The 21,642-nt window shown below is 43.2% G+C and overlaps 1 protein-coding gene across 2 annotated transcripts in view; it reads right to left on the bottom strand.

Moving 5' to 3' along the window:
- The window catches only part of htr4 (5-hydroxytryptamine receptor 4), a 141,390-nt gene that overhangs the window by 36,492 nt on the left and 83,256 nt on the right, over positions 1 to 21,642 (bottom strand). For both annotated transcript variants that reach the window (XM_076739879.1, XM_076739877.1), the window contains exons 5-6: positions 12,749 to 12,902; positions 7,003 to 7,610 (exon numbers count right to left, since the gene is read on the bottom strand). In XM_076739879.1, the coding sequence (XP_076595994.1) occupies positions 7,003 to 7,610; positions 12,749 to 12,902 (762 nt within the window). The remainder of the gene's footprint in view (positions 1 to 7,002; positions 7,611 to 12,748; positions 12,903 to 21,642) is intronic.

Genomic DNA, 21,642 nt, shown 5'->3' on the forward strand with positions numbered 1-21,642 from the left:
GGAATATTTCCACTGAAGCCTGTTCTGACGGACGTTTTAGTTACAGATAACTCACAGCTGCCAAGAACAGAATGCTAACTTGAAAACGTTTGCACAAAGTGGTGAAAGTACGGCAGCTGGGATGTGCCAATCTGAGGGAGAACTTGTGATGACATATGCAATCTTTCATTCTGTGCTCTTGTTTATTACCAGCCCAGCTCATGCACACAGACAGTTGGCTCAAATGACTTTAATTCCTCCCAAAATTATGGAGAAGTTTCTGGACAAATCACCCCAAAAAATTATTGATGCAGAGACTTTTTGAACATTTTTCGTCCATTCTGCTATCGTGACTGATGCATACAGCGAAGCCAGTGAGCTGGACAAAGGAAGAGTGGCAGTTTCCATCCTAAAATCTCATATCAGATAATAGTGTGATCCAGTTATTAAGGCCACTTTCAAAGCTCCAGGCTGGGTGAATTCATTCTTAAAAGCCGAAGCAATTTGTGACCTCAATTGTTGATGATTGAGGCTGTTGGCTTGTGCCGAGCTCTTTTTGAAGGCTTGTGTGCACCAGATATAAAGTCATTTACATGCATTTCTTTGAAAATTATATGAAATCTCTGTGCTCTTAGCAGACGAATGCTTGCATGTGCAAATAATGTAAAGTACTTAAAATGCATTAGGGAATATTACCCATTGTGCAAGACATTAAGCTCATATGAAATGACCCTGTATTAGTGGATATTTAGGTTTAAAATGAGATCCAGGATTAAAAAACATAGAACTAAACAAAAAAAGAAATGTTCCTTTTACCACATCTGAGTACAATACATAGCGATATGTCTGTAAAAGAGCCTGTTATGGCTTTGGGGTTCATCTGTTTCCTGTTTTATTTTGAAGGTTACTCTCCTCACGTGTCATGTCTTGTCTTACTTCCTGTCTTTGTGTGTTTTCCCACCTGTTTTCTGCGTGATCTGTGTTTCATAAGTTAATTAACCTCTTGTGTATTTAGTCCACGTGTTTTCCCTCTTTCAGTCATCGGGTCATGTGTTCGTTTCCCGCCGCTGCTCCTGGTAATACTCTGGTTTGTTCTACGTTTAGGTTTTCTGTATTTTTCACCTTTGTTCTTGTGTCAGTCTGCTCCCTCAGTTTTTGTTGCCTGCCTGTTCTGCCTGTTCTACATTATTAAATCATGCTTTCGTTTCTTCAACCTGCCTGCTTTGTGTCCTGCTTTCGGGTCCAACCCCTTCTGTTCCTGTGCTCCTGCATACACATGAGTGTGACTCCTGTATCCTGGAAGGGCACCTCCTGGATAAATAAAGGTCAGACGGTTTAAAGACTGATTACGACCTCAGGGGGCAATGTGCCTGTTGCTGTAAGTGCCAAGGATTAATTCAGTCATCATCTGTGTCAGGATTAATACATCCTTCACTCCAGAGGCACATTAATCCGACTGGTCCGTCTGCATCGACCGCTTCAGTTCCTCCACGCATTTCAGACGTGTTGAGCTCAGATTGCGGCTCTCTGTCTGATCTTAATTAGCATCACAATTAGCATAGTCTCATCACTCTGTACACTTCGGGCATCTTCATCACACCTTCCAAAAAGCTGCAGCACAGATTCTACGACGCTGTTCACATATTATCTTTCTGTTCATCAGGATCCTGTAAAGCAGAGGTTCAAGCCTCCTCGTAAAGTTGACAGATTGATTCAACCTTTTATGCAGCTCATAAAAGCTATAACGTTGTTCCAAGCACCAAGCGACTGATTTTAGTTCTGAGAAAAAATCCGTAAAACAAAGGAATCGTCCCGCCCACACAGTTTGATCGACATGTGATCTCTGAAGCACGGACGCTGCACAGCCATTAGCAGAGAGAAAAATACAACAAACTGACAGGTGATTAGCAAAATCTGATTATCTCAGTAATTCCTGTGTCAATTGTCAAAGTCTATCAGATGAAAGGAGGAAATGGTAGAGCAGCGGGGCTGCTGGGTACAATCTTCAGGTCTTCTGAAGAGTCAGTGCGTGCGAGTCACCAAGAAGTCACACATAACAGGACTGGGCAGCGTGGCTCAGTGCATGAGTCAGAGGAGACATCCCCCAGCTATGGTGACTGGACTCTGGTCATATTTTTAGAGCTTCATCAGTGTGTAGATGTATGGTGAGGTGTGCCATCTCATGAAGGGGACGTGTGAAATTAACTAATAAGCCTTCACCAATTAGTGGTTTTATTCTGAGCTCAGCTATTTGTCAGGCACAAACAGATTTTGAAACTGGAAAATGGAGATTCAACCCATTTTACCCATTGACAATATGTTATGTAATGTTGTTGTGTATCTTATATAGACTTTTGAAAAGTCACATTACTCATTAATGATCCAGAAACAACCTCATATGTCAGCCTGATAAAGGCAGGATAGCCTGAGAGTTTTGGTTGTTAAAGGGAGGCATAATGGAGAAGTGCTGTGTGATCCAGTATCTACTCCAACGATCCATTAGCTTTAGCACCAGCATCAGGTTCACTATTGGACTGTCGCTCTGGGAAACCTTTAATATTTCATGTAATACGATTATCAGCTCAAACCTTCACTTTGTCTGATACTCTGGTTTGTGACTAAATACCTGAAAATCACACTGGCATTAGTCAAAGCTCATACTAAGATTTACCCTGTGCTTAGCGCTAATTAGCAAACATGATGCTGACGCTAACAGACCAATCTGAATGCGAACATGTTAAACATTATTCTGTAACTGCTCTTTTATTTTACCCTTTAAATCCCATTTAAATGTTTCATATTGTCTTGTGTTTCTTTTTTTGCATGTCATCTATAACCTTTATCAGTGTTGCTTGTAGCTTTATACACCAATGAGCAGTGACCTACCTGAGCCCAGGTGATCGTTAGACTATTGACACTCATTAGAGATTCTTTTACCATCACTGAGACACGAGGGCAAACAGGAAGCAGAGACAAAGATCATATATCTCATTTAGATGGAGAAATGCGTCACTTTGATGGTCATTTGAGTGTGTGAGCAGATCGCTGCCTTCACATACTTGTAATCTTATTAGTTTGTGTGCTTTAGCATCATCTTCATTCGTCAAAAGCCTTGAATATTTTATGTCCAACAGGCACCAAAAGGGACTGAACCCTGAACCTCCAACCCCAGTGATGTAACATGATGTACATGACATATATGACGTGAACACCCCACATGTCCAGTTCCCAGCTTTCCCGGGAGATCAAAGCAGACTAATTGATGTCAATTCTCTGAATCCAGAGGTGTCTCAGTGCTCTGTGCGGCTCCTATCAATAGCACACCAGGAGACATAATGAGAGACCGTGCAGGAAAATATGCAGTGCATAACTCCTGTCTTTTATAAAGCACACAATTATTGTGAAATATTGCTAGTAGAGATCTCTCAGAGGTAATAACGTTGAGAAATGTCACCAGGTAGGAAACCCAACTCCTAATGACTTTTATTATGTAAAGCGTGGGATTACACTTGTTGAAAACTCATATCTGTCGGCGGGGGATATCGATCGTCGTGAATGTCTAACATATTTTCCTGCAGAGAGCTTCGTTGACTCTGCAGAGCTGCAGGCGGCATTCCTTTTATTTCTCTCCAGACTATTTATGATACCAATAAAAGCTCACAGATTGATTAACACAGCAGTTAAAATAGTACAAATTATAGAAAGTCAACAGGAAAACACGACACACCTGCACCTGCGTTCAGCTTGTTTCTAACTTTGGATCCGCTTTGATGTTTGCTGTTATTAGAGCAATTTGTCATCAGTTATTCTTGGTTGAAGACAGGAGCGGTTTTACTTGCAGACCTGATTTGATTCACTAACATGGATTTCATGTGACACACTCTTAGTTATCACATGACACATAATATTAGCCACACCCCAGATATTTATTGTTAATCTGCTGACACATAAAGGTTTCCTCAGCAAACGCTGCCATGATGACGTTTGTTTCTCCAGACTGCAGCTGGCTTATTATTATCCTCGTACTTTATCTTTCTGAGCACTGACCGTAGATGAGCCTCCTGAAATTGCACCCAAAATACTACCTGTGCCACTTTTTTAAAGTAATCATGAACCCTAGTAGTTATGTATATTTACACATACAGCAATGAGGACATAGCAGCAATTTCAGCAAAACACAAGGGTTCATTTTTATTAATCCTCTAATCTATTTTCAACCTGGAAGAGGATTTTAAAAAGCATGGAAAAAACAGGGAATCCCTGCAAAATCACAAATAAAAATGCTGCCAAATTACTGACAAAGGAGGAACATCTGTTTTGGTTAAATATAGTTGGTAATTTGCAGTGGAATGAAGGATTAAGAAGACACGAAACCTCTGAAAATATTACAAATCACTGGTGGTCCCCTGGTATTACTGTTGCTGTGTGAATAATTGTCATTTTATTTCAGTAGTACTCACCTCTGAGTAACATAATGAGCCTATAGATGACTTCCATACGGGCAGGCTCACATTAATAGCTCTCAGTCCTCAGTAACAGCCGTCTGGAGGTGGTCCAGAAATGTCGGAGAGGGAATGAAAATGTTGTGCGTACTGTCAGCAGATTGGACTTGATCTGATCTGGGCTTCTCAGTTGGTATAAACACACTCAATGACTGCTTACAATGAGCTCCAGCTCCATAGTGTCTCAGCAGATCAGCACCATATTGAATAAAAATGGTAGATTTTCTGCTTCGATATGACAACAGCTAACAGACATCGCTCCACATGGTCTTCCACAGAGTTAAATCACTCAACAAATGGTTACTGGAGCTCAAATACAAGTCTCAGAGGATCTGCAGCGTCAGTGTGCCAGAGGAAGACGTTTCATGTACTTCACACTACATTAAGAAACCTTTCAGGCATTTTACGTACGTCTTTTCATCTAAGAAGGTCTCTGTTAGATCATTTTGTTTCCTCTGCTCAGAAAGATATGAACTGCTCCATCATGCGGTAGAAGTGTCACTTTTACAGTAACTAAATCTGTCATTTCTGGCCTATATTAGCCATTATGAAGAAGGAAAGATGATTCAAATCATTAATCACTTTCTTCATAACATCCTGTCGCAGTAATGTCTTGGTCTGTGGAGAAAGGTGTGTGAAGCCTCGCTGTCATTGTCTAAAGAAGACTTTGGCTTCCAGCCAAAACGAACAAAGGAAGCCTGTACAACTTTTTTGTGTAAATATGAACATAAAATGTTCAAATGAAACCTTATTGACTGTCGTGATGTCACAAACACGGAGCCTTACGAGGTGAAACACCTTCATGATCACACTCATCACACAATATTCCTCTTCATAAAATCTGAGTGGTTCCACACTTTAAATCCATCTGCACATAATCACTCACAGGTTTAACGCCTGAACAATGATGAAATTATCTTTCTTAAGATTAAGATGAATGTCTCGACACTTCATCAGCCGCCGGCCGTGGATGCCTGTCTGATGATGGTCTTTGTCACAGAGGAGCTGTAGTACACTGTCACAGAGACACACTCGCTACAGGAGACGAGGTGCTGCTCTGAGTATCCGGAGACTCTTAATGTGATTTTAAAAGTCTGCATGTGTGACACTGTTCAGGGGAGGCCACACAGCAGCCAGCTGCATCAGTGCAGGACAGTTCTCCGTCGACTGCGTCAGTGTGTTTGGTCGTTTTAATGAGAGGAACACAGACATGTTACTGGTTAAGCCGAGCATGTCTGTTCAATCTCTAATTAACTGGCCAGTGTGGTGCAAAGGGAGACAAAGGCTCGTGGACGAGGACAGAAGCTCTGTAATCTCTGGAATATCTATTTTCATTTTTCCCCATGGTCTTATATATTATTCATATTACATTCAGATACACGGAGGACTATTTAGGCTTTCCAGAAAAAGCTGCATTCATTGTTACTGAATACAGATAAGATCGTCCTATTCACACGAGGACACAGACTGTGGAAGAAAATGAAGATAAGAAAAAGCTTCCTGCGATGAACTGTACATGTTAAACATCATACTCTTATCACGGTGGCGCACGTGCTCTATGTTTAGAAACTGTAATAGGTCGGGAGAGTAATGAGTCAAGTACTGGAAAGCGAAGCGGCTGGGAGGGTATTTACAGAGATAAAGTCACCTCGAACGCATCTGAAAATAAATCAGGTTTTATCACAATGAGCTGTTGCTACTTGCCATTTGACCCCAGCGAACGCCGTTCAGGAAATGTTAATTACTGTACGCAGGGCAGATGAGCGATAACCGCTCCCTCTGTTTTCTGTGAGATTGCTGCCGCGACGTCCATGTGCAGAAATTATGAGGAGGTCACAGTTTAAGTAGATAAAACAACAAAAACTGCAAACTGTGGAGAATTAATAGCTGAAATGTGTTAAGACGGTTGCAGCTGCTGTTGGGGTTGAAAAAGCTCCTATTTACAGAGCAAAGGAGTGATAGTGTGAGGAAAAAGTTATAATGTCACAAGAAAATAATATACCATGGTCTGGGTGAATACTGCTGAGTGGTTGCAGGGTGTCCATTATCAGGAATGAACTGACTATATGTGAAGAATATAAAAGGAGAAAGAAAGAGAAACTGAAAAGAAAAGGGAGAAACAGCAGAAAACAGGATAAATCAAATAGAAGATGGAAAAGATGGAGGCTGCAGACAACTCGACATTAGAAATAAATTATGTACTGGAGGAGTGAAAGTTTCCGTTGCATAAGAACGTCATGGATGATGATTGCTCCGGGTATTAGTCAAACCCTCAGGTGTTACCAGAGTCATGGCTTGTAAAAAACGTAAAATTTTCATTGCAAAACGCATGAAAGTAGAAATAAATGTTTTTCTCTGGCGAACCGCCATGATCCCAGAGCATCACGTGGTTCTGGCCTCTCCGTTGTCCTGACAGTGAACATCTCATCGTGCGTTATCTCTTATTTATCTCATCTTTAGAGCACAGTTTCACGCCCGATAACATGGATCCAGACCCAAACACTCGAAAGCTTTCACTTACTTGAGCACGTGTGTGGAGCCGTTGATCTGCGTGGCTGTGCAGGGAGCGCCGGACCCCAGGATGGACGGCCTGCGGTACCTCTTCCTCCCACAGCAGAGGATGATGAGGAAGGCACGGCGGAAGGACTTGTTGAGGAAGGCGTAGAGGATGGGGTTCAGCATGGAGTTGATGTAGCCCAGCCACAGGCAGGCCGCCCACAGCTTGTCCGGCACTGTGTAGTCTATAAAGGGGTCCACCACATTGGTGACGAAGAACGGCGCCCAGCAGAGGCAGAAACACCCCATGATGATGCACAGAGTCTTTGCTGCCTTTGTTTCTGTCCGCATACGGTGGTTACGTTGATGGTCAGCAGAGTCTGACGTGGTACCGGCACCGACGCCGGCGCCAGAAGTGCCAGGCGCGCTGGCGCCGGCTCCTCCCGCCCGCTGCAGCATGCTGATCTGCAGGGCGTGTGCGCGGGCCGTGACGTAGATCCTCTGGTAGGCCAGCACCATGAGGACCAGAGGGATGTAGAAGGCCACCACAGAGCAGGTGAGGGCGTATGGCTTGTTGACCATGAAGACACAGGATGTGGAGTTGCTGCCCTCGCTGTGGCGCCTCTGCTCAATCTGATAAAAGAAGTCAGAGAGGACAGTCAAACTTCTTCTGTCAGCAGCCTGTTGTTGCAGTTGGAGATGTGATTATTTCAGAAATAATAAGAGGAAATCCTCACAATAAAAGTAAGCTGCAGACATTTCACTGTATCAAGAAAAGCATCGGCTAGAACGGCTGCGACGCAGCCGTCTCCGTGGGATCAAACTGTTACTATTAGTGCCACTGACGACTCAAATGTTGGTCTGAGGACGGTGTCAGAGGAAAGACTTTGACCTATGGTGGCCAATTTGGGACATTTCATACTCATCTGGTCAGGCTCAGCTCAACATTATCAAACTCGGTCAGTCAGTTGAAGCTGAACGTCATCTGCCTGAGCTGTACTGTCGACAGTTAGCATTTTCACATGCTAACATGAGCCACAAGCTGAGTGAAACTGTAATACATCGAGGTGCCAGCTGCCACCGAAGGTAATCTGAGTACTGTAATGTATTCACAAACTGCCATTATCCCGTTCTTGGCTGACAGAATCGGATGAATAAAATGTGTTATTTCATGCCCTGAAACAGATTAAGTCATGCACGAGTGACTCACTTCAGTCACACATATGCACACTGGCACGCACATCAGTTTAAGTGAAAGGTGGAGTTTAGTGAATGCGCGGTTTGTAGAGATAATCTGTCGGACAGCTCTGCCCTGCTACGCCTCCAGACTTCACAACGGCCCACTGTGAATCCCACACTCTCCTCCGCCGAGCCTCCGTGGTAAAAGGGGAACACGGCTCCTGAGGGAGAGGGAGGCTCCGCACGTCACCATTAATCACAGTGAGGTCCCATCCCGCTTCTTCATCCGCTATCATCTCATCTCAGCGGGAAACTACGGCTCGGGGCGATGAGATGAGTAATGCTGAGACCAATCCATATCTCTGCAAGGCCAGGCTCCTTCATGTGCGAAGCCGGAGTCGCTTTTATGAATGGCCCGACATGTTTAAGTGTAACATGGTCAGTGGGAGCGTTGAGGTTACCTCCTGCTGCATGAGTGCACACGAAGATAACAGTAAAGGAGAAGGACAAAATATATATTTTTTATCTGTGCTTCATGCAGGTGCACTTCTCAGGTCTCTTCTGCGAGATCCTGATTTATTCCGAAGAAGTCCTGCCAAAGGAACCCTGGAAGCCGTTTTCCTCACCGATTCTCCGTTAATCTTCTGAGCCGTGGAAAAACAAAAAAACGCCTTCATTGAAAACACCATAACATTTTTTATGAATCATCTGGAAAATTATATGGATGTTGTTCCAAACCTCTTTGAAGTCTTCAGATGCAACACGTGGGGAATTCTTTACACCGTAAACGTCAAGTGATCGCTAATTAGCTGAGCACGCCACGACACAGGAACACTGTAATCAGGAATGAGCTGACGGCTGAAGGTGTTATTTTAAGATCTGTTCAAGGACGTAAACGCCGACTTTAGGCAAAAATGTAAAATCAACGTACCCCGTGAAAATGAATTTGTTTACTTGGTCCATCTGATTTTAAAGTGTATGTCAGAAACAGGAAACTGTTAATCAAAGAAACCCAAAGTCAAGCCATTAATCAGCTGAATACAAAGAAACTCACTAATGGGTTTGATCTGAAAATTGAAAAGGCACAAAAATTATTTTATTACTTAAAGCTTCTGCTTCTGAAATGGGCTCTTATTCAACACCCAAACGCACCATCACTTCATATCTGTCACACCGCACGTTATGTTGTACTTTTGCTGATGAGTACTAGTACACCCTTGCAGTTGTATTTTATTAATTGTACTTTCTACAGTATATTGCTCATATTTTGTACTACACTGCTTAGATTCGGTACTTTTTAATCGCTGATATTTTACGTTTCTATCTCATTACTGTCTTATTGATTCTTTGTGAACATGTGTGAGGCTTAAATACAAATAAAGTTCTATTTGGATATTTTAATTAAGCTGCAATACCACAATGTAAAAAGACTCTGTCACTATGAGAACATATCAGAATAACACACATTAAATGACTGTAATTTAATTATTGATCTGTGTGTTTGCACTCTGTATCGGTGGGACTCATTTAAACTGATTGATTGTATTTCCCCTCAGGGATCAATAGAGTAAACAAGTCAAAGGTTCTTATCTTAACCTATAATAGATCATAATTTGTTTGTTGATTATAATATTTTCATTAATCTGAAACTGCAAATCAAGCAGAAACTAAAGTTATCAAATAAATGAAATGGAGTAAAAAGGACGATACAGAGGAGCGAAAATGGAAATATTCAAGTAAAGTACAATTACTTTGAAACTGTACTTATAGGGACAGTGATTGGCTAAATGTACTTTGTTACTTTCCACCACTGAAAATCTCTCTTTTCAATCACCTCCTGGTGTAAAATCATCAGAGCGGCCGATTGTTAATACAGAGTGATGTGAGTTCCACAAGGCCTTAACAGCAACAGAAAGCAGTAAAAGTACACGGTGGTGTGTATTTGTGGCTGCACCTGAGTTCTGGTTGTTGTGTTGAGTTGTGGAGCTGCACGCTGTGCCAGAACTGACTGGCTACTCAGAATATTCAGCAGCTCTAATTAGACCCAAAGAGAGACGCTGCCACCGCTGCTGCTCACAGCGCTAACTTTAGCCTGCTGTCGCGCTGTTAGCTTCTGTGTGTGTGTGTGTGTGTGTGTGTGTGTGTGTGTGTGTGTATTTGTGTGTGTGTGTTAGGAAGACAGGAAGCCAAAGATGTGTGTGTCATGTGTGTCACTGCCAACGCTGCCAAAACTATGAATCAGTCAGTCCTCCTGTTCTCGGTCAGCTCGGAAGTAACTTTCAAAGGCAGACAGGGGCGAGCGAGGTTAATAGTGGCTGGGGACTCTCTCTCTCTCTCTCTCTCTCTCTCCTCTTTGTCGTTGTCTGCACACCTGTCTGTCTGTCTCTGTCCTCCTCTTTCTCTTTGTGTCTCTCCCCCTTTTTCCATCTGTCTGTCTCTGTCCTCCTCTTTCTGTCTGTCTCTCGTCTTTGTGTCTGTCCTCCTCTTCCTGTCTGTCTGTCTGCCTCTGACCTCCTCTTTCTGTCTGTCTTTCTTTGTCCTCCTCTTTCTGTCTGTCTGCCTGTCTGTCTCTGTCCTCCTCTTCCTGTCTGTCTGTCTGCCTGTCTGTCTCTGTCCTCCTCTTCCTGTCTGTCTGCCTGTCTGTCTCTGTCCTCCTCTTCCTGTCTGTCTGTCTCTGTCCTCCTCTTCCTGTCTGTCTGTCTCTGTCCTCCTCTTCCTGTCTGTCTGTTTCTGTCCTCCTCTTTCTGTCTGTCTCTCGTCTTTGTGTCTCTCCTCCTCTTCCTGTCTGTCTGTCTCTGTCCTCCTCTTTCTCTTTGTGTCTCTCCTCCTTTTTCCATCTGTTTGTCTCTGTCCTCCTCTTTCTGTCTATCTGTCATCTTTGTGTCTCTCCTCCTCTTCCTGTCTGTCTGTCTGTTTCTGTCCTCCTCTTTCTGTCTGTCTCTCGTCTTTGTGTCTCTCCTCCTCTTCCTGTCTGTCTGTCTCTGTCCTCCTCTTTCTGTCTGTCTCTGTCCTCCTCTTCCTGTCTGTCTGCCTGTCTGTCTCTGTCCTCCTCTTCCTGTCTGTCTGTCTCTGTCCTCCTCTTCCTGTCTGTCTGTCTCTGTCCTCCTCTTCCTGTCTGTCTCTCTGCTTTGTTCACTCACTTCGTCTCATCACACACTGAATATCATATTATGTTTATATTTTTTTTGTTCTACAAACTGCTTCAAAGTAAAAGCATATAAGGAAAAGTATCAAACAGGCGCAAAGTGAAAAACAAAAAACAACAAAATGGAAGGAACAAAAGTGAGAAGTGAGATACAGGAAGTGAGTTTTGAAAGTTTTTGAGGAATGCTAATTGAAGTGGATTATCGGAGTATCGTGCAGCGCCTGACAGATCTTCACTAAACCTTCAGACTGAATTACTGGCAGTCGGTGGACGGAGGCCAGCTCCGGAGGAATCGGCTCCCTGCGCTTCGTCTTTGTTATAAGACGAGCTGCAGCCAGTTTCAACCATCTGCATCAGCTGCTTGGCTGAGACAAGACCGGAGTGATTTACAGTAATCCAGTCCTGAAGACACAACAGCGTGGATTCATTTCTCTGCACTTTCAAATGATAAAATCCGTCTGATTGAAGACATTTCTCGAGGTCTTTGGAGCTCTCTGAGATCTATGAACTGGACGTCTTTTTGTTATTCTGCTGCATCATGAGGCGGAAGCAGCTGTTGTTTGGATCCTAATTCAGTCGTTCCTGACTTTTATGGCTTGTGACCCCCTGAAACAAATCAATATCTTGCGACCCTTTTGATAGTTGGGAGCAGCTCAGACTGACTTTTCCTCCTTGTATTCTTAAATTTGAAGAACTTGTAGAGGCCTGAGGGGAATAAAGTACCCACTATTTAACAAGACAAAGTCAAAATTTAGACAAAAAAACTTTATTTTTCTTCCCACCTTTCTCACTGGATGCCTGCTGAAGGAAGGAGCTGTGGATGAAACACCTTGTGTGCCATTTCCAAAGTCAAGAATGAACCTGAAACTCAATATTTGTCTATTTTACACCTTCAACCAACCTGTTTCCCCCTCACATTAATCCCAGCTCTCTTCTTTCACCTTCAGATTTATCCTGTCTTATTTCCCCTCATCCCTCTTTCTGTATCTCAGTTTAAACAAACGTACAGTGAATCGCCCTTTAAGCGCTTTACATTTTCAGCTTGAAATAAAGGAATAACTGGACTCCACGTCCGTGCTGTCGGTGGCTTGTCCTCCTGTCTCTATGTTTGACATGTTGATGTTGTTCCCGTAGCATCAAGCACTTCCTCCTCCTTTGTAAACAACGTGCCCCAAATTTGTTTCTCAGCACATGTGGAGGCTAATTGTTTTGTGTTGATGTAAAACATGTTTTGCTCTACTTTTCTTTTTCTCCCCTCCAGGAAACTCCACTTTTCACTTCACAGCAGTGTATTACCATCATAAGCTTGCATATCCTGTGGAGACGCAAAGTAATTTTGGCTTCATCTCCATCCAACCCAAACCCCTGAGTGGATTTCCCCTGGCGAACTCACACACACACACACACACACACACACACACACACACACACACACTCCGGTGCTCACCAGGTGGTCGATGCCGATGCTGTTCCAGCCTTGCATGATGGGCAGGAAAGAGATGAAGGTGGGAATAACCCAGCAGCCGCCGATCATTAGAGCCACTCGCATGGGCGTCATTTTGTTCCGGTAGACCAGAGGCTGGCAGCAGATAGCGTAGTACCTGCAGACGGAGGACAGGAATGGGACAACCGATCAACTCGTCCAGCTCTTTGCAAAACTTTTTCCAGAAGTTAGAGGGATTGTTGTTCACCTCTGGGTCACAGATTCCCTCTAATTCTGTTGTTTGAATGTTTTCTTTCTCACTCTTTCCCTCACTCTCACTTTCCTTTAATCTCCAACTTTTACTTCTTTGTCTCCCATTTTTAAAAAACAAACAGCCTTTATTTCTACAGTTTATCTGATATCTGAAAATAAAGTAAAGGATGAGAGGAAGTAAACAGCTGTCATCATCATCATCATCATCATCATCATCATCATCATCTCTATCTGTGGCCTCATTCTCTTGGAAGTCCTCTCGACTGTCGGTCGGTGATTTGTTAGTTTCTGCTCTGCTGCTTGTTCACTTTGTCCGTCAGCAGCGTCCCATCACTCGTCCTCATGACCGTTTTCAGCCCCTCCAGTGACGGACGGAGGAGCTGGTCACAGAAACACTCTGTCAGGTGGTGAATCTGCTGCTGTCCAAACTTTCTGGGGCCACTTTTAAGCCTGCAAGCGACTGTTTGATGATCCAAACATATTTTTTTGTGGAGGGTTCCTTTAAAGAACATTTAAAGTCAACAGATTCACTCACTCTGACCCAGATCTGTCTCCTCTATTGTCCACTTTCTTCCCTCTTTACAACACTCTGCTTTTATTTTTGGCGCTGCCTGTTATCTTTCTCTCTTGATGCCAAAAAGCCAAGCTTGGATTTTAACACCCTTTGTCTCTTCAAATGAGGGAAACAGACTGGATTCTGCCTGTTTCCAGTGATCGTGTACAACAGGATTATCTTCAAACAAGAGAAACTGAACGAGCACCTTTTAATTCATATTAATCTTTGTGCATATCTACATCTGTCTCACTTTACTGTGACTACTTAACACACACACTTGCGGGCAACAAAGTCAGAGCGGATGTGTGTGTGTGTGTCTTTGAGTGTGTGTGAGCATGATATCAAACACTGCAGCAGGAATTCCCAGCATGCTGTGGGACAGCGATATCGTTAAAGCGACTCTGGCTCTAAACTGGATGAATGGAATCGCACAGATGACAGAGAAAAACTATGAATGAGTGCAGGGAGAGGGAGAAGGACTGATGAAGAGGGAAAAGAGAGGAAGAAGAGACAGGCAAGAAGAGGAGAAGAGGAAGAGAGAAAAGGATGGAAAAGGAATAGGAGGAATGAAACAGACGATAGGAGAAGAAGAAGAGGAGGGCAGGAAACAGAAAAGGAGGAAGAGGAGGATAATAAACAGAACGGGTGTCAGAAAACAGAGAGAGAGAGAAAGAGAGAGAGACAGAGATTAATCCCTTTATAGAAAAGGTCAAATGACAGATGCTGCATTGTTTACTGTAACAAATCCTCCACATCTGCAATTTTACCTGGCCTGGTCAATGACTGTGTGTGTGTGTGTGTGTGTGTGTGTGTGTGTGTGTGTGTGTGTGTGTGTGTGTGGACACTGAGAGTTCAGACCTGTTCCAGTGTGATAGGAAACAGATGAGGTCGACCAACCGAGCCATTCAGACCTCCATTACCCCCTAACCTGATGTGTCTACGTTTGTGTGTGTGTGTGTGTGTGTGTGTGTGTGTGTGTGTGTGTGTGTGTGTGTGTCTGCGTGCTCCTGTGTGTATTTGCTGATGTGTGGCTTTGCGTTGCATCTCAACTGTATCAGTGTTTATTGCTTTCACTTTTTGATTGTTATTGTAAAACATGAATAAATCTGATTTTTTTTTACATTTTTTTCAAAGGTTTCTATCCTTGAAATTTGTATTATTATTTTTTTTTTGCTGTTTTAATGTTTGAATGCATTTTATGAAGTACTTTGAATTGTTGGATGATCTAATACCAATGATAATGGTATAAAACTAACAAAGCCCCCAAAACCAAGAGGAGATAGAGGAGCTGTGCATTAAGTGCAGTCTACACACTCACACACATTATCGGAGTGTAGAGGCTTTGAATGGTGAAGAAGTTTCTGAATGACAGACTGGAGTTATCCCCCCTCTTGAAGCTTTTTGTCTCTTTTACCGGACTGTTTTGCTTTTGGGGCACACGAACTGGACGGTTCAGTCTCAGCGCTCTGATCAAACCCATTCCCAGCAGAAGCAGCAGGCAGATGTTTCCAGCTAACACACTAATAAACTGACTGTACGCAACCTGCCCAGCTCCAAACAGCAGAAAGACAAAGTTAGAAACGACAGCAGCTGGTGGAGAAAGTTGGACATCAAGCGGTTAAAGAGCCAGATCTTTTCGACGGGAGTTGGCGTCGACCAAACCTGAGCTAAAAAAAGCCAATGCTGGACTGGTAGTCATCAGGTGGACACAAGCTGGACTCCAGATGAATGCTAATGTTACTGTGTGCGTGCTGGATGTGCAGACTGCCAGCTTTAATATATCAGAGCTGTTTGTCTCTTTGTTTGTCTTATTGAGTTTTCTGTCCAAATGCGCTCAAAAAGTCAATTAATGCGGCTTTAAAAACACTCTTATCCAAATACTTGATTAATCAGAAGAATGACAGACAGATTAATGATGTCATAATCAATGCTGTAGCTGCAGCTTTCCTCTGATTGTCTAATTCCCAGACTCGTCCTCGGCCTCTGTAACCTTTGCTGGTCGTCAGAGGGTTGACTGAACACTGTGCTCCGCCGCAGCAGTATTAAAGCTAAACCATCGTCAGCCACTGTTGATATTTTGCAGTCTCCCCTGCTAGGTCCTAGCTCATTACCTGCTCGCGGTGCGTGGCATTTCAGCGCCATCAGTAATTTGGAGTGGCTGTGTATACTGTGTGTGGTCTGCATGTGCTGTGGCATTAAAAAAAGGTCAAGAGACCCTTTCTATTTGAATTGCCAAAATAGTTGTGTTAAAAGGTTGCAAATGGATTCTTTAAGTGTGGATGTGGAGGTCTGAATGACACACCACCCCCGCTGGGTCTCCAGCACAAGTCCATCCACACATGCACAAAAGCACAGTATGCACGCACACACCCAGATGTTTAAATGCACACAAAGAACCAACAGTATGCACAGAGGAACACAAACACCCTCACACACATTAACCTGAGGAGGGTTAGAAGCAGATGTATGCACAGCTGAAAGGCGGCACTTTAAATGGTCCCTGCTTCTTTTGGTCTGCAAAACATTTATTTCTGACATTTTTATACAGACATTATTTTCAGTATATGGAGGCCAGTTTCTGAGAACAGCAAAGCCTAAAGCACGCTGTTGCATTTCAAGTTCATGCGACGCAGCAGGACATGTGATTTCGTCTTCACCTCAAACATGAGAGAAGGTTTATGAAAACAAAATTTAGCAGTGAAAATGACCATAAGGTCTACACCGTAGAATGTACAGGGACACAAACTATTCCCCCCTGAGGAAGCAGTCGGCGGTGGCGGAGAGGAAAAACTTCCTTTAAACAGGCCGAAACCTCAACCAGAACAAGGCTCTACAGGTGTGCAGCCACCTGCCTCGACCGCTTTAAAAGTCTCTGCTCTTTAAGGGAGCTCTCGTTAAGCATTAATTAACAGAATATCTTAATACAGTCATCAATACCAAAAGCTCTAACGCATCAGGAGGAGGAGCTGGTGGCACGAGTGTTTCAGCACAGTAAAAGACAGAAGTGTGAGGTTAGAAAGGCCTGTGGGAGCGACTGTGCGAATACATCTGGGTGCTTCTGCTCTGACAAATGAGGCGGTGACGGCGAAGCATAAACGAAACAGCTGATGCATTAAAAGCCTTCAATACTCTGCCTGAGCTAATGTTACGCTCCATTAACAGGTGACAGCAACACAAGAGTTTACAGCAGAATCAGAGTGTGACAGCTGAATTTAGGCTGATTCTGCGCGGAGACGTTTTCTGTGGCCGCCTCTGGTCTCTGGGGAAGCTTGGACCATTACACACGTTACAGAGCAGCCAGATCACTTTCAAACATCATAATCCTGTTGGTCTGGGTTTTTTTAGTCCAGCTGATCAGACTGATTTGATCCACCTGAGGCACCAGGTGGATGCAATTAACTGCATGTTGGGACGGAAGGCCAGCACCACTCTGGTATTTGTCAAAACGTAGCTTCTTCTGTGTGTTTTGGTCTTTTGTCCGCACACAAACGCAGTTTCAGGGCACTGAAAATGGGGCTTCTGGAAACTCCTTCCTGGGTGAAGATATGCAGAAGCTCTGATTGCAGAGTTGACAGCGAACGCAGAATTTTTGAGTCACACCTTCGTCACAACAGTCAGTCTCAGCTTCAAGAAACTGGCTCAAAATGTGACCTTTACTGATGCATGTCAGATACTTCATTACACTGATGACACAGTATTGTCCCGGCTTGTCAGTCATCAGCATCTGCTCCCTTTCTTTCAAGAGACTTTAATCACTAATACGTCACAGACAGGAGAAGCTATGAGGGGAAAGGCTGTATTTTCATTCTGGTTCGCTCCCTGAACGAACAACAATCACGTCGTCATCGTTATTGATCGCCGCTCTCAGAGGAGCACTCAGCGTCTGTGTGCACACCACACGCATGCGAGGCAGCCGTCACGCACACGCAGAGGTAGGTAGAGAGTCTCGGGCCTTAAGCGATGCAAATTTCCAAACTGATTCCTAAATTTGATCAAATTACCAAAACCAAGTGACATGCAATGGACTGGAGAAGCGTGGAGCCCGGGGGCGGCTATGGATCCTTCCTGCCTGACTTTAGAAGAATCAGGACCAGCAGAGCTTTGGATTCAAAGTTTACATTTTTGTCGAAATTAAATTTGCTGTTTTGAAAAAATAAAATCAAATAAAAAAAATTGGGATTCCTTTGATGAGTTTAGACTATTGGTTTTTAGTAGAGAACACACTGGAAGGCTGTTAGGACACGTATATGTTCTATACTGTGAAACAGTCTCCAAAGCAGCGTGCAGCTAACGTAAACAAACAGGTTGCAGATCGTTCAGTCAAAGGATTACTTGTTTGTAATCAAGTAAATATGAAAGCATGCAGGAATATCGATGTGGACTTGTTTTCCTCTCTCTCCGTCACTTCGTGCAGCTCTCAGAGTTCCCGTGGCTCAGTCTAAATGCCTCTCGTGTGTGTTATCCTTTCCACTGAATGCCTTTGTGTTGGAGCATCCTCCTTGTGGCGGTTCTGGTATTTTTAGTCTTAATTCATCTCCATTCCGCCCTTTTCAGCATCTCCAGCTTATTGTGGATGAATGAGAAGCTTTATCCTGCAGCTGTTCACTTATTTCCTATGTTCTCTCACTTTCTCTCTGTTTTCTTCTCCATTTCCCTTCTTTTCTCTCGGCATCCATCTCTTTTCTTTCTCCTGCTGTCGCATACACAAGCTTATGTTGTCTGTTAGCCAAGTTCTTATAGCAGAAAAACACCGGAGGCAACAGATGTTTCCTTTTCTACGAGGATGAAGTGATGTTTCGAGCTGCCTCTTTTCTTCTGCTTTCTTTCAATTCAGTGTTTCGGTGGTTTTATTTTGACCTCTGACCTGCCTCAAGGTCTGCTGGGAAGAAAGACGGAGACGAGGAAAAGGTAATAAGTCTGTCTCACAGCAGACACTCTGACATGTGACAGGACATGTCCTCATACTTAGATGAATGAATATGTCGACTGCCAGCGTATATAGATTTGTTTTTTCATTATGTGACCTTTTTATAAAGTTATATCTTATCTTATCTTATCTTATGTTATCTAGAGATATACCAGCCACAGTGTACCACACCTTTGTTGTCATTTGGTTAACGTTGTGAAATGGTCTGAATTTTCTAAGTTAAAATAAATCAACGTTGACTTTTGGTTATGCTAAACTCCTGTTTGTCGATATAAGGACTTTCTTCTTCGATGTCACCTGACTTCCTCCTTTGTTCCCATCATAATTACTACGGCCACTAGAGGTCGCTGCCTCACGATAACCATAAAAATGGGTCGTAATGGTACACTGCAGGATATATATGGATGTTTTTCTGGTGTTTGATGACTGAGTTCTAGAGCTGCTTTGATTTCAAGGTCTCGGTATCATGCATGCTGGCTTACTCTTGAACGTGAGGGAGCTTTGTCCTGCTGTGAAATGGCCCGATGCAGGAATTCAAATAAAGGGTCAAGTTTATTTGTAACGCACCATTCAGACACAAGGGAATTCAAAGTGCTTTACAAGGGCGTAGAAATACATTAACAATAAGAGTTAAAGATAAAAGATCAAGTTCAGCTGAAGATCAGTAAGTCCACACGCCGCCTGATCTGACCCAACAGACTCTTATTGTAATCAATACGGCCGTCTATATGGGCCACTTAATGGCTCAAGTTTCATTCACACTATATGAATGGAAACACAACCCAAAGGGTGTTTTCACCCTGTTTTCTTCTGTTTTGCATGTGTTTCTACAGTGAATGTGGTTTCATCACTGCCTCCTGAAACCAAGGAGAAGTTGATGTTTCCAGTGTCTGTGCGTCAAAGTGTCCTTGAGCAAGACGCCGAACCCACAGTTCCTCCTTAATCGTGTGCATGTGAAGAAAAAAGTCAAATTCATGTAATGTAAATGATTTCTCCTCAGGGAAATGATCAGGAACATCTTGCTCAGATGCTCCCGAGCAGACGCGGCACCGAGAAGGAAAAAACTGAAAGATTAATTAAAAAAGAAATGATCTATGTGTTGGTGAGTAAGTTTTTGGCACACAGGATGAGATGCCTGGCTGAGTTTCCTCAACAGCTGACCGAGTCAAACTGATTAAACGACTCACTTTGAAGAAGATGGCCGCCACCGCCGCAAATATGGCAAACCTCATTGATGTTTATGCCATGTTGTGTTTCTGTAACGCTCTGTCAGCAGCTCGACGGAGCGCCGGTTTCTGGGTCAGGACATATTTTCTACATATTGAATGCAGTGACAATGTTTGACAGCTGTGAAAAATAAATAAAATGGCAAAATGAGGGATGACAGTATTTACACGCAGGTATAAATGTACCAGAAATGTTTGTCATTTTTGTTTTTGAGTTTTTCTTTCCTGTAAATTCTTTTATGTTAAGGTTTCATATTGTTTCCTTCTGTGTTTATGCTCCTTCTCCTCCAGTGAACAGATGCTTCCCTTCAGAATCATAATATACTTGGAAATATGTTGTTTTTTTGTTTTTTGTTCCTTGTCTATTGTCTTGTTTTGTTTTATTCAAGATGCTGGAAGCAACAGATGACATCAACAGCCGCCCTTACCTTCCCCTCTCCTCTTTCTCCAAAAGCATAAACATGTTGGAAGTGATTTTTCCATCAGTGTTTCACTCCGTTGTCACCAGAAACTCTGAAACTTTTCTGTTTGTGTTGTAAGAGCAGCGCCGTCTTTTAAATCGGTCCAGCACATTCCCCTGCAGATTTGATTATCCTCTTAGTGGTGGTATTGATCGTTTGTGAAAAATAAATTAATCTCTCAAATGAATAACATATTGATCTGCTGGTGTAAAGAACAACACAGTCTCCTTCTCACTGAAGGTAATTAATTTAATGGAGTTTATTGGGATAATGCGATATGTTCTCGTCCCAGGTCGTCAAATGCAGACGCCACCTCGTCACGTCTGTGTGAGACAGTGACAACAAGGTGAGGCGGTGATGACATTCACTGCATTCCAGAAAAGATGACACACATGAAACACGTGTTTTAAAAGCGGGGGAGGTCAAAAAGATCTCGCCTGCCTGTATAATAACCCGATTCAGACCTGAAAGTTGAAAAGTTGAACTCTGAATATCGCGTTTCCACTTTTGACATCACAGCTTTTTTTGCCCAGAGGTGCGAATCACAATCTTTTGCTTGATTCATGACGTCAAAACGCTGGTGAAGCGGTGAGGAGAGCAGCTTCACGCTTCAACAACACTCAAATAACAACTGTAGCTTCACCGTCCTCCATCACACCCCCTCTTTAAAGACAGCCAGCTGTGCTGCTTAAAACACCCCCACAGAGAGCTGATTAGTAGGACGATGAAGTTGTTTCACAGATGTAAGCAGGGATTCTTCGCCTCGCTTCTGGGCATTTGGAGGGCGGTAAGTGCAGGAGGGAGATGTTTCTTTGTTCAGTATCTCCGCTCTGGCTTCCTCAAAAGGTCAGGCATTAGAAACTTCTTTTTCACTTTCTGTCAAACTTTTTGTTGTCTCTACAGCTTCTCTGACCTCAAGGCTGCCAGTCACTGCCGACACGCCGTGAACACAAAGATTGAAAACACTTTGAGGAACCATATGGAGCCCAAAAACCCCCCCGCCCTCTTCATGTCGGTGGTTCAGGGAAAATGAATTTGCAGATCGTAACGCGGTGAAGCCTGGGAAGCATCCTTGAGGAACACTTTCATAAAGGTTTCATGAATACTGATGGATGAATGCACACTTCAGAAGTTCCTAACATGGAGAGGTTCATCCAGGATTTCATTTTCCTACAAAGGAAATCCAATGAACACAATAATGCAATCATTAATTTCTCTCTGTGTGATTTCTTCTCCTTCCTCTTCTTCTTACTTTGAGTTCAGTGTAACTCTGAGTCGCCTGCTTCGACTGACCTCTGTAGCTACTGTTGTAATATTTCTGTTTGCTGCTGAAGGCAACTGCTTTTCTGTGAATGGGAGTCTGACTCTGTAAGTTAAAATAAACTGAACTGCTAAGTACTGTTGCGACAGCTTGTGCTCATTCAGAGACTGTTTAAAGAGCTAACAGGCAGCTTCTGACACAAAACTGTTTGCAC

This window comes from Chaetodon auriga, chromosome 9 (assembly GCF_051107435.1).
Source record: "Chaetodon auriga isolate fChaAug3 chromosome 9, fChaAug3.hap1, whole genome shotgun sequence".
In the NCBI taxonomy this organism is placed as follows: Eukaryota; Metazoa; Chordata; class Actinopteri; order Chaetodontiformes; family Chaetodontidae; genus Chaetodon; species Chaetodon auriga.